Raw genomic sequence first — 13,176 nt, 5'->3', positions numbered from 1 at the left:
AGGATCTATGTTCTCTAACAGGGAGTCTGGATCTGGATACTCATCAAGGGGGTGTGTGACTACAAGTGTTCTTCTTTAGTCTCATCCTCTGTACCCATAAACAGGGAGAAAATGTGTGAATAACTTTAACCCCCCCCTTCATATTTTCATGAGAAACCCACAATGCAGTTGTACTATTTCCTGAAACAATACCAGGCCAGCATTTCTTAGGATTTCACCAACTGGTCAAATTCTGTGGCTGACAAAACTTGTCAAGGCTTTTTCATAAGGACTTTATAATTTAAGCCTGTTGCAGGCAGTTTTATGATGTGGTCACATGTGGAATTTTGGTTTCATGCAATTTATCTTGTACACAGTTCAAAGATGAAATTACCAGAATTTGTCTAAATAAGCAATCACACATAGTTGTAACTTTTCTAACATATTCTGGATCTGTTTCAGAGGCTACTAAATTTTCTCCAGATTTTTAAAGCAGAACTCTTGACCCTCTAAACAGCTCTAAAAAGATTCTTGCATGTTTATAAATAAGTACTTAAATAGTAAAGAATGACACAAATCTATCATCAACACGTATTTACCATGTTTGAAATCATAATTACTGACACTTTGTACAATGTGGCAGAAAACATGAATCATAAGCTTTGTTAAAAAAGAAAAACTTAAAACCACACTTCCAAAAAAAAGGGACTTTAATAAATAGCTGCAAACCAACTGACATTAAAAACATCAGTAGCTCTTTGAGGCAAAAATGTAGGACAACTAGACACCTGAAGAGCTTTAATACCATTTTGTTTGCTGTACCCACCATTTTCAACTCAACAAACAGGAAGGTAACAAATATAAGTCAGCATGTAAATCGCTTAACAGATTAAACATTTATTGGGGTCCTCTTTGTGAAGAATTTCAAACAGATTAATCAGCTCCTTATAGTGACACAAAATGATGGAAAAAATCTGTTTGAAATGTTTAGACAAACTGTATCATTTGATCCCACAAATAGCAGATAACAGAAAAGCGGTACACTTGTTCCTCCCACACACACACTTAAACGTACAGACCTGGAAGTCTGTGGAGGGATTCACACAAATGCTATCAGCTAACCCCCTCCTCCATACACGGGCTCTCCGTGACTCAGTACGTGATGTCAGGTCTCTCTTTTTACATTATCTAACTGATAAGCAAAGGAGGTCTTATTGTGCTTCTAGGATCATCCTGTCCATGTCTTCGTGTCTCTCCATTTCTCCAATGTTTCCATTAGTGGGTTTCTTTAGATTGCTACTGTAGGAACAGTATACTAAAAGCCATGATGACACAGCAGCAGGCCACCCACGGACTCTTCCGCTCACCTGGAGAAATGCAATAGTGCAGTGTTTAGGCTTTGTCAGGAAACATTTCTGCATGCATGTATGAATAACAATATGACAAAGTAAAAAAAAAACTATATGGGGCAGTCATAGGCTTACCTATTCTGGCACACTTCCAAAAAATTCCTAGAAGCCTAAAAAGTAAAGGAATTACAAACATTACAAACAGGAACTCTGATATTAAAAGCTCAAAGACCTGTGATGATATGTGCACATACAGCAACAGAGGTACTCCACAAAACCCAAGCAGCCATCGGATGTCAAGTTCCATGTGAGGAATTTACAACGTAGAGGGAAAAGACGAACAGCAGGACATCTCATATGGATTGAGCACTGAGGCAAATGAGACATTTTCACTTCTTTTGAGAGCTCTGTGTGTCTCTGCATTTAAAGCAAACTTTTTAAACTTTCATTCTCACCAGATGGTGTCAGCATCCCATTGTACAATTTTTTCCTCAAAGTTGTCTCTGTATAACAGTTACATTTTGTACACTTGAAGCTAAGATTTGTTTTTGAGTGTACTGCTATTTTTCTTTATAAAACACATATTTTCTTGGAGATGGTATTCCCCTTAGATTTTGTGCCTTTCCCTACCACACAAGAATTATCTGCGAAATGTGTGGCATCAAATCAACCCAAATAATGTCTCATGCCTCAGTCAACAAATCAATCAAGGGGGAAAACTATTAAATCATCCCATATGACATTCTCAGTCTCAAGCGCTTGTCTGAACAGGATGTCCCTCCCTTTTCCAATGCTGTGTGTATGTGAGTGAAACTGTTTCTGGGATTTGCCAGATTTATTAGAAATGAATTACAGAACTTATACAGCCAAGAATAATGTTGATCCTGAAATTATAAAAATCTGCTTTACTTCTGCTACTTTACTGGCCTTAATAAGCAGCTTCTTATTAACCAAGTGTTTTGGACAGACAAGCCTTACTTGATAAAGGAACGACTTTAATATGAGCAAAAATACAGGCGTAAATTACTTGAAGTGCACCATTTCTATTATGAAAACTGACGGCGTCAGAACCTTAAAGGATGTTCACTTATCATTGGTGGTGTGTGTCTATCAACAATTGCCATTGCTCAGTGTGGACAGAGTAAGACGAGGACAGCAATCCCCTTGCGACTAGGAAAAATCTGGAACTGATTGCAAGTAGTTGTGGTATCCAAGTGGTCACCCCACCGACCTTTTGATTCCAAGTCTATTGCAAAGCTCACCTGGTAGGAGGCAACTTGTTTCCAAACAATCGCAGTCTGTAGCAATGAGCAAACTCATCTGTGAAACATCTTTTTGCAATGGGCTGCTTGACTCAATTGGTCGTCTTAGGGTGTTTTCACACCTGCGCTGTTTAGTCTGTTTAAATTGAGCTCAGGTTCATTTTCCCCCTTGGTAAGATTTGTTTGTGCAGTTGTGAAGACAGTAACCGCACTTGGGTGCCATTCAAAACAACCACACCGGAGGAGGAGGAGGTGGTCTCGGTGCATTTCCAAACAAGCACCAGAGCGGTTTGTTTATGGTGCGAGCGTGATCTGACCCCAAACTGGACCAACCACCAGCTGTATGCTGCAAGTTTGAACTAAAAAACATTAGTTTGCAATGCATTCTTTGTATTCGTAATGTGGGGAGGTTTTATATATGTGCAGGTCTGTACGGTCTAGCAACTAGCCAAGAAATCAATGTAAATTCTCAGTTTTCTCACACTGCATCTTCCTCCTATATTTAATTTGTTGCTCCTCTCCTGCCCCAGACACATCTGGCCAATGAATGGACTGAATATTTTCACAGTTTGCACTTCGCCTGGAGTTCTCTTGGACTTTTCTCTGTAAACCAAAACCACGGGGAAAAGCTACAAGTTTACAAACTCATCAACTGATCGGATCAGAGTAAATGAACAATAGTTGTGAAAACGCCCTCAGTTATATATAATAGCATGGTTGCTGATCACCTATGGCAATCTGCAGTTTAATTGCAGACCTGCTGCAACTACATCAGTATTTGTGGAAGAATTTCTGAATTTTTGTTAATGGGTTTCAGGCTAGAATCTGAATCCAAGAAGAAAATGTGAATTTATATGTGTGTAGATCACAGATTTGCAATTTACAACTACAGGGAGTGCAGAATTATTAGGCAAATGAGTATTTTGTCCACATCATCCTCTTCATGCATGTTGTCTTACTCCAAGCTGTATAGGCTCGAAAGCCTACTACCAACTAAGCATATTAGGTGATGTGCATCTCTGTAATGAGAAGGGGTGTGGTCTAATGACATCAACACCCTAGATCAGGTGTGCATAATTATTAGGCAACGTCCTTTCCTTTGGCAAAATGGGTCAAAAGAAGGACTTGACAGGCTCAGAAAAGTCAAAAATAGTGAGATATCTTGCAGAGGGATGCAGCAGTCTCAAAATTGCAAAGCTTCTGAAGCGTGATCATCGAACAATCAAGCGTTTCATTCAAAATAGTCAACAGGGTCGCAAGAAGCGTGTGGAAAAACCAAGGTGCAAAATAACTGCCCATGAACTGAGAAAAGTCAAGCGTGCAGCTGCCAAGATGCCACTTGCCACCAGTTTGGTCATATTTCAGAGCTGCAACATCACTGGAGTGCCCAAAAGCACAAGGTGTGCAATACCCAGAGACATGGCCAAGGTAAGAAAGGCTGAAAGACGACCACCACTGAAAAAGACACACAAGCTGAAACGTCAAGACTGGGCCAAGAAATATCTCAAGACTGGTTTTTCTAAGGTTTTATGGACTGATGAAATGAGAGTGAGTCTTGATGGGCCAGATGGATGGGCCCGTGGCTGGATTGGTAAAGGGCAGAGAGCTCCAGTCTGACTCAGACGCCAGCAAGGTGGAGGTGGAGTACTGGTTTGGGCTGGTATCATCAAAGATTAGCTTGTGGGGCCTTTTCGGGTTGAGGATGGAGTCAAGCTCAACTCCCAGTCCTACTGCCAGTTTCTGGAAGACACCTTCTTCAAGCAGTGGTACAGGAAGAAGTCTGCATCCTTCAAGAAAAACATGATTTTCATGCAGGACAATGCTCCATCACACGCGTCCAAGTACTCCACAGCGTGGCTGGCAAGAAAGGGTATAAAAGAAGAAAAACTAATGACATGGCCTCCTTGTTCACCTGATCTGAACCCCATTGAGAACCTGTGGTCCATCATCAAATGTGAGATTTACAAGGAGGGAAAACAGTACACCTCTCTGAACAGTGTCTGGGAGGCTGTGGTTGCTGCTGCACGCAATGTTGATGGTGAACAGATCAAAACACTGACAGAATCCATGGATGGCAGGCTTTTGAGTGTCCTTGCAAAGAAAGGTGGCTATATTGGTCGCTGATTTGTTTTTGTTTTGTTTTTGAATGTCAGAAATGTATATTTGTGAATGTGGAGATGTTATATTGGTTTCACTGGTAAAAAGAAATAATTGAAATGGGTATATATTTGTTTTTTGTTAAGTTGCCTAATAATTATGCACAGTAATAGTCACCTGCACACACAGATATCCTCCTAAAATAGCTGAAACTAAAAACAAACTAAAAACTACTTCCAAAATCATTCAGCTTTGATATTAATGAGTTTTTTGGGTTCATTGAGAACATGGTTGTTGTTCAATAATAAAATTATTCCTCAAAAATACAACTTGCCTAATAATTCTGCACTCCCTGTATGTATCACTGTTCATTGCTGTATTATCACAGACACAGCATGTAAATAGGCAACTTGATCTCATTTAATTGCAAGCTGATAGCAGACTGACTCTGATTTCAAAGATAATGAGTTTGCAAATTCATGGCATTTGGTCGCAATAACTGTTGTCTCCAGCCACAATTTTCCTGTTTTTACCAGCAGAAACACTGTAAGTGACTGCTGTGTAGAAATATTTCAGCAAGCACTGATTAAACTTGCAGAATCATTAGATTTGAATTTTCACTCTTCTACACTGCTCCAAGGCTCCACATTTAACTGTTGTCATATGCATGTGAATGTCTCCATCTATTCTGAAAGCATTAGACTGAAATTTACTGTTTTAACCTTACCTTTAATTTCTTGTAAGATGATCTATAATGTTATAGAACCACAATAATATACTTTACATACAGATTACCATTCTGAATTATTACATAGTGAAATGAAGAGTGATCAAGCAATTTGCCATTATTGCTGATAATGAACTTAGAAAAGATGAATGATTTAGTCATTTTGATCATTTATACTGCTCAAAAAGACAAAGATGGGAAGCCAATTAATCATGTCAGTGGTGATTTTTAAGTAGCCCATCTTACCCAGTCTTATTCTTGTCCAGCAGGCTGGGGGCCATTGCTCTGATGTAGGCACAGGTACAGATCAGGAGGAGAATCACAGTTAGCAGTGACTGGAAGTTGAAAATGGCTGACTGCAAGATGAAAGAGAATGATACATTTAGTACAGACATAATACAATATGTCATAACAATTTAAAAAAAGTGAACTCGTGACAGTTTTCTGTAATACTGATCTTCAGCTACGTGCAGAGAAGATAGCTGTTGTGCCAGTTGTTCACTTTGGTGCTGACTGACTGTGCAGAACGCTTTAGAGTTATTATATTGTCAAAAACTCAACTTAAAATCTGTTTTTTTATAATCTCATATTCAGAATTACACAGTGAAAGTGCATATGTAGACTTACTTACAAAATCAACTACGTGCCTAGAAGGTATTATGACCTCCCTCACAATCAATATCTTATACAGTACTCTGATTTGCCAAAATGAAGACCAAAGTCCAAATGGACTCAGTTAGTCCTTATCATCAAAAGGTGCAACACTTAAGATTTTCACTTCAAAACTGTTTTAGACATTAAAAAGATGAATAACAAAACTAGAAACAGACATGCCACTTATGAGAATAATTAACTGTTGCATTAAAACAATAGCTACTACAGTGTTCTACCACATATATAGATCGAACAGTCAGTGAATATACCGAGCCCACAGTCCAACATAAATGGGGAGAAAACAAAATTAGCTCCCCAGAGACTGTATTTTTCTCACACACAACCTGTGAGCCAACCCACTTCTTCTTGCTGATCACACTTTTTGTCAAACATGTTGAAGAATTGGCAGTCAATACATGAAACCTTGTAGACCACACAGACAGTACTTTGGACAGCTGTGGACACCAGGGACACATGAGTGCTCTTATCCTACCATTTTTTAGTCTGCTTGGAGGGAACATTTACAGTTGGTGCACTTGTAGACATAGTTGAAAAATCCACACTGTCACAACAAATTGAAAGGCACTCAGATGTCTGCACAGATCGTTGCACCGATGTAAGAATTGAAAGACGGTCGAGTTATGAATCAAACTTAGTTTCAGATACTAAGTGATTTTATTTGCTACTGCAAAAGAGCCTTTAGCCTTCTACAGAACAATGTACCTTGGAGATTGGCCTAGATAGATTAGAAAGGTTAACTAGTGGAAGCAATCCTGATTATTTTTCCCTGGAAAAAAAAAAGCAAGGTCGATCAATATTTATGTATTTGTTCATAACTCACCAGCAAACTGCAACTCATGTCCACATCCTAATCTAAGAAACAAGGTGTTTTGGAATTGAATCTGGTTTATTAAACACCCACACAGTAATTATCCAGTAATCTTCACCTTATATATTGCCAGTAATTTTGATCTTTGTATTCAACCATTTGAAAGAACTTTATCTACCACTGAGTTACAAGAGAACAACAGCTCAGTTGGTGCTAACCAGCTAGTCCAAGCCTTTCATATTAGCTAGCTCACAGACCAGATTGGTAGTGCAGCTGCAAGAACCAAGACCGGAATTTGCGTTCATCTGCAGGATGAGAAACTAAATGGAAAAACTGCTGATCATATTGGCCAGTCTTTCGCAATGTGAATGGCAATATTTACCATGTGCACCTCATTTTACAATGCATGTGCACTTATGATCAAATCAAAGGTAAATCTAAAGGAAGGACTTTGTTATTAATTTATAACTGTCTTAATCTTATGGCACGCCAAAGCAACCAAGGGACTCTGCAATAGATTCTAATCCAACTCCATTGCTCAAGTAGTGAGCATGATGAGTTTACAAGTACATTTAAGAACTAACATAGGATTTAAACAGGGGTATTTAAAGTCTATACCTTAAAATAACTTCGAGATTATGAACTGCTTCTATTGCTGAATTTATAATATCCCTCAATAACTCAAACTGTAATGCTGTTACAGAAAATAAGCATTATTTTACAACGACTTAACTGGTGTCGTACACGTAATGTTTAACTTTTAAAAATGAAATGTTATATAATTAACCACGTTCCCTGTTTCTGTTGGTTCATCATTTCATCATTATTCATCATTTAGGCCCTCTTAATAAACGCTCGTCTTTAAAATTCTACTTTATGGAAACAATTAATTTCACTGGTTACATATTCATTTACGAGTTTTAATTCGAAATACCCACGCATGCAGGCAGTAGTCCATGCTCCTTGTCTAGCTACGTGGCATACGCCTCAAAACACTACGATGCTGGCACTCGTCGTATTTAAAAAATCAGAGATAACTTGACTTTTTTAGCAAACGACTCCCAATGACACATTAGTGCGCGCACTCGATGAAATAAAAGTTTAATAGCATGAACGGAAACGTGACATTGTGGCTAGATTTGCTAAACTTTTAGCCTAACTCAGCTAACCACTATTAGCTCGGTAGTTTAACATTTACTGTATGTTCTACAAGCACAAGCTGCCATCACAGTTTATCACTGATACAGGTCATATCTCCAATACGTGCGATAAATAACGCTTAAACGTCGCTGCAAAAGATCAAAAAGATCTGCTTTATCAAAACAAACTTACCATTTTTGTAAATGGGAATCAAAGCCACATCACACTTCCGCCTCCCTGGAACTTACGTAACGAAAGCGAAGCACGGTTTGCGTGACGTAAGGACGCACTGCGCTGTCGCTGATTGGCTCAAAGCACAAGAGTTGAAGGTTGAAACTACTGTCGAAGCTGTCAAGAGTGAGTGCTTCAATGATATCAGTTTCATAAAATAATTGCTTCATTTTCACATCGCAGTTGTTGGTCCACATAGTGCTAAGTTTTCGAAGAAGAATTTGTACTTCATTTGTAAGAACTAGAGGAAAATTCGAGTCGTCTATAACACGCTAATGACTCGGCGCCTTGCCATAGCGCCTATGCCACTGTGCTTTGTTCTATAATAATGCACACATAAAGTTATTTGAAGTCTAAGACGTCGGCACCTGCAGAGCCAGCTCGTTGCTAATGATAAAATCTATTCTGAACATATAAAGGAAAAATAGAAATGAACATTATTATACAATATTTAGATATTATACCCTCAAACTTGAGTACTAGCTTGAAAATACTTGAGAGTTGTTCAAGTCTGTAGACAGTAGTGTAGACTGTCTACAGACAAATGTGTTAAAACTATACTTTGCTAATTGGTATCATTCGTGGTGTGCTTGTCTTTGTTTTTAAAGTTTAATGTGCAAAAAATTACATTATATAGCTCATATTTCTCTCTTGGTGATGTAAGAGAGAAATTTTTGTGGTCCACTTTTCTCTCAAAGTTTTCACAATGATGTTCCCTCCCTCTCTAACCAGCCATGGCAGCATCTTAATTGCATTCAAACAGTGTTTCATAAATTTCCCCCCAGACATTTCCCTCCTCAGCACTCCTAGAAATTAGAAGAATAAATTTGTTTGCTCATTGTCTTAGACTGCTAATTATTTAGCTGTCTAAGACAATGTCTGCCTTCAGATGTGTTCCTAAGACAAAGAGATGGGCCGGGCTTACATGTAGGCTTACATTCCTCTTAATGTGGTCAAATTTATTTTCTTTTATATAGTTTACAGTGATCCATTTTGGCTACAGTACAATACATGCACATTTGATTACTGAAGTTAAATCAAGACTTGGTGTGGCCTTCTGTTTGTGAGATCTAAAATCAGGCCATATTTACATTTGCAAGAGTGAAACAGTCCTCAAGCTTTATTTTTTTAAAGATGTTTTTGACTTTTGGTTATTTTGAAACGGGATACTGGAAGTATTACAGCAAGCTGACATCAGCGTGCTTGATGTCTGCTCCGACCTGATCCGGCTAATTTCACCAGAATACAAAGTACCTTTCTTTTGCAAACCACTTGTGTTGAGGTTTCTGTTATAAAACAAGTGGTTTACTGTAATAGTACTTATTTTTTCTGTAACCATATTATTAAGTTAGCAGAAAATGAACAAAAGAAAATTTGAAAAACTCCACTGCACTCGTTTTCTGTGATAATGGAGGCTGGCTTGCTTTGAACATATAATGTCTGCTTGCAGTAGTGGTTTCTGTTATGAAGAATCTGTCATGCCTTCATTATTCTTCCCATGGTTTTAGTGTCATCAAAACCAGCAGTAGGAGCACAGTTCTTAGTCCAGGTTCTTTCAAGTGAGTATGTTCACTTGAAAGAGAAGTAAATGCATTAACATACATTATGGCCCTAGTTACTATTCTTTAGTGGATCTGTGATTTTTTAGTTTCTTCTGTCTCTTCATTTTATCTTGAAGTGGCTGATTGATGTAGAGATCAGGGCTCCATTGGGACCATACTTTTTGTTGCAGGACTTTTTTTAAATTCTTGTTAGTGAAGAAATAGTTGTTCTTTATGATTCTTTGGGGTTTAGGGTTATTTTCACAGTGCAAAATGAATTAGAGATCAGTAGAGTTTGGGCTATTGGTATAGGAAAACTATTGTACAGTACTGAATATAAGTGGTACTTACCGGACACACTGCCATACGATATTTTCCCAATACTTCACTCACGATATACTATTGCGATTTTTAACATTTTGCAATATGCAGTATTATAATAACATATATTGCAATCCCCTTTTTAAAACTGCTAATTATGTACTCATCTGTTTTATCTCATAAGATAAAGTTATTAGTTCAGTTATTTTTCAGCTGCAAAATGAGACACTGTCACTGCCATAAGACAGAGGCAGTCTGCTATCAGTCTGCGGTCGAATGGAGTCAAGTTGGCAATTGCATGCAATGTGTTTCTGATAATACAGCAACTAGCTGCGATAAGTTGTCAAAAATCACAAATCTGTTGCTGTCGATATAGACAGAAATTTGCATTTAGCTATTACATTTGCACTCAGTAACCTTCCTGTGTTACAGGAATATAACCAGAATACAACCAGCTGGCAGCCAGTTGAGTTGAGTCCCCTTGAGTTGTGCTTTCTGACAAAAACTCATTCAAACTTATGGCAGTCTGTCTGCATTTATAAATTAGACAGAAATAATTTGCAAACCTTCAACAATCTCTCTGAGAGTGATTGCAGTCTGTCCAAGTCAGACTACGACTGCAGGTTTCCCTCCTATCAGGCAATAGGAGTACTGTAGGTACTCATTATTTTGTGACCAATCTCAGCTTGTTTTCCTACCCAGTGGTGAAAAGAAAATTTTGCATCTATAATCTATAATAAAGTTCAGAATACATTTCTGCATGTAAGTGAAGGCGTGTCATGTTGTGCAACATGTCCTACTTTTTTGTTGTTTCCCATTACCACTGCATCACATTTTCCCCTTCAGACAGCAATAATATATGTTCGAAGCATCTTGGTAAATTACAGTACTTTTTAAAACCCTGGTTCTAATGCAGAGGCATCTATCAGCTAGCTTATGGGGACATTTCACAAAGTCTGCCTCTGACATGATCAGGGTGTAGCCCAGTTCAGACAGATGTTTTAGCTTTAAGGCCGTGATTTACTATAGTAAATATTATATTTTCTGTAACTGTGCCCAGTGGCTGAAGCCAATACCTGGAAAGAATAACGAACAAAAGGCCCCAGCCCCACTTACTGTTGTTTAGGGCAGCATTGCTTTAATCCCTAACTGGTCATAAAAGCAGTGGATTTGCCAAAGAGTTGTCCTTTTCGTCTTGAGCCTATTGTGTTGGAGAAAACAGGAGGAGAAGTCCAGTGAAAGTACAGTGAGAGGATGGGTCTAATTGTCAAGGCTCACAAGGGAGAGAGTCAGCTATCTTGGCTTTTTCTTTACTCCTTATGAACTCCTTGTTTAAGGCACAAGATGCATAATTACAGGCCCTCTTTGTGACTCATTGGCCTGGTACTTCCTCTAAACAGAATTAAGTCTTGCTGTTTGCGAATGAGGCAATCCAGAAGAAGTGACAATGAAAAGGTTGAGCAAAAAATTACAGAAGGAGTAGAAAAAGAACGTAAAAGCTATGTGTCGAATCTCTAGGGTAGTTTTAGTTGATGATTTAAGCAATTCAGATGATTGCCTCTGCTGGCTGTGTTACTGAACAGATGCTAACAGTGAGAAATCAGTATTGGCTTTGATGATTCTGAGTATCTCTCCATTCCTCACAGGCAGTGCTGTTTATTTAATTGAAGTCCTTCTTTCATTACCACAGGGTCACCGTCCCTGAACAACAGATGTTACAGTAACTAATGAGTAGCCGGGCTCACTTTATGAGGTTAAAGTTGATGCCTTCAGCTCCCTAGTCTTGGTTGGCCCCTTTGCCTAACCACACCCCTTCGTAAGGCACAAAGGGTCAACTTTAATCTTTTTGCACAGTTCTTTGTGCATGCATGTGTTTGTGTGTGTGAATAGGGTGTGTGCGTACCCCCTGCGCAGAGCATGTCTCATTTTGAATAACCTTGACCACCTGCTCTGTCAGCATATGTGGTGGGGGATACATGTCACATCATAACTAAAAGCACAATGTCCAAAGGCACTCATTTTCATTTTTTCAGACATGTTCAGCTTGGCTAACTGCCAATTAAGCTGTCTTGCTTTTTCCTCCGTCTCCACTCACTTTGCCCTGTATTTAAGCAGGGAAACTGTCCAGCTCACCTCTCACTCGATGTGGAAGCAGTAATCATATGTTCTGACCTAGATATGCATAATCAAGTAAAAGTTTACTAGCAATCAAAGACACCCCCACCCCCTTTTTTGAGTTAATTACGTTAAAGTTATTGTAATCGTTAGACCAACTTTTTCACAACTAATAACAGGCTGTTTCTGGCATTAGTAGGATAGTTTAAGCTCCCATTAAGAAATACAGAACTGTGTAAAAGCATCCCTTATTTCATATTGTGCTTAAAAAGTGGGAAATGGATGTAGTGATTTATTGAAACATTAGCAAACATGTATGAATTACAGCGTAAAAAGCAAAAACAACTATAACAAGCTTAAAAGTAACTCTGGTACGACCAACGACCAACTTATCTGCATCCATAATTACATTCGTTTTGTCAAGATCTCCAACACTACTGGCTGAAACGACCCAAACCGTGAAAGAGTCTAGACTGTGTTTTACTGATGGATACTGACACTCACTGCTGTACCTCTTTCCTGATCTCCTTCGTACAAACTGATGATGATTTGAACCAAAATTTGCATCATTGTTTAAAAGACCTTTTGCCACTGATTTTCAGTCCAGTTCTTGTGTAATTTGGCATATCTCAGCATTTTCTCACTGTTTCCCTTCCTTAAGTATAACTTCTTGAAAGCTGTCCTTGAGACTTGGGGCCGTTTCAATAGTAGATGAATCAAGTGAAGGGTCAGATGCATCTCTTTGCTGATTTTTTCCCCCTATTTTTTATGGACATGACTTTCAGATACAGTTTTTTTCCCGTATAGCTCTTTGGGAATCACTTTTTTTTCTGGTATAAAAAATATTATTTTATGCCTGTCGTCTTTGACATTTTCTGTAAATTCATCTAAATAAGTGCGGATGTATTATGAGTTTTGCAACAGATTACGA

The 13,176-nt window shown here is 38.4% G+C and overlaps 2 protein-coding genes across 2 annotated transcripts in view; one reads left to right on the top strand and one right to left on the bottom strand.

The window, feature by feature from the left end:
• Window positions 1-671: 671 nt before the first annotated feature.
• tmem167a (transmembrane protein 167A) lies at window positions 672-8,377 on the bottom strand. The gene is made up of 4 exons (XM_004544434.4): window positions 8,230-8,377; window positions 5,661-5,770; window positions 1,464-1,498; window positions 672-1,346 (listed from the first exon to the last, which is right to left on the bottom strand). Exons 1-4 carry the CDS (start codon window positions 8,230-8,232, stop codon window positions 1,276-1,278), a joined length of 219 nt encoding a protein of 72 aa, XP_004544491.1. The 5' UTR covers window positions 8,233-8,377; the 3' UTR covers window positions 672-1,275.
• Window positions 8,332-13,176, top strand: part of LOC101475616 (DNA repair protein XRCC4) — a 25,396-nt gene continuing 20,551 nt past the window's right edge. The window contains exon 1 of the mRNA XM_004544432.4: window positions 8,332-8,394. The gene's annotated coding sequence lies outside the window, so the exon portion shown is untranslated. The remainder of the gene's footprint in view (window positions 8,395-13,176) is intronic.

The sequence above is a fragment of the Maylandia zebra genome, linkage group LG12 (assembly GCF_041146795.1).
Source record: "Maylandia zebra isolate NMK-2024a linkage group LG12, Mzebra_GT3a, whole genome shotgun sequence".
NCBI classification, from domain to species: Eukaryota; Metazoa; Chordata; class Actinopteri; order Cichliformes; family Cichlidae; genus Maylandia; species Maylandia zebra.
This window is presented reverse-complemented; position numbering and strand designations above follow the sequence as displayed.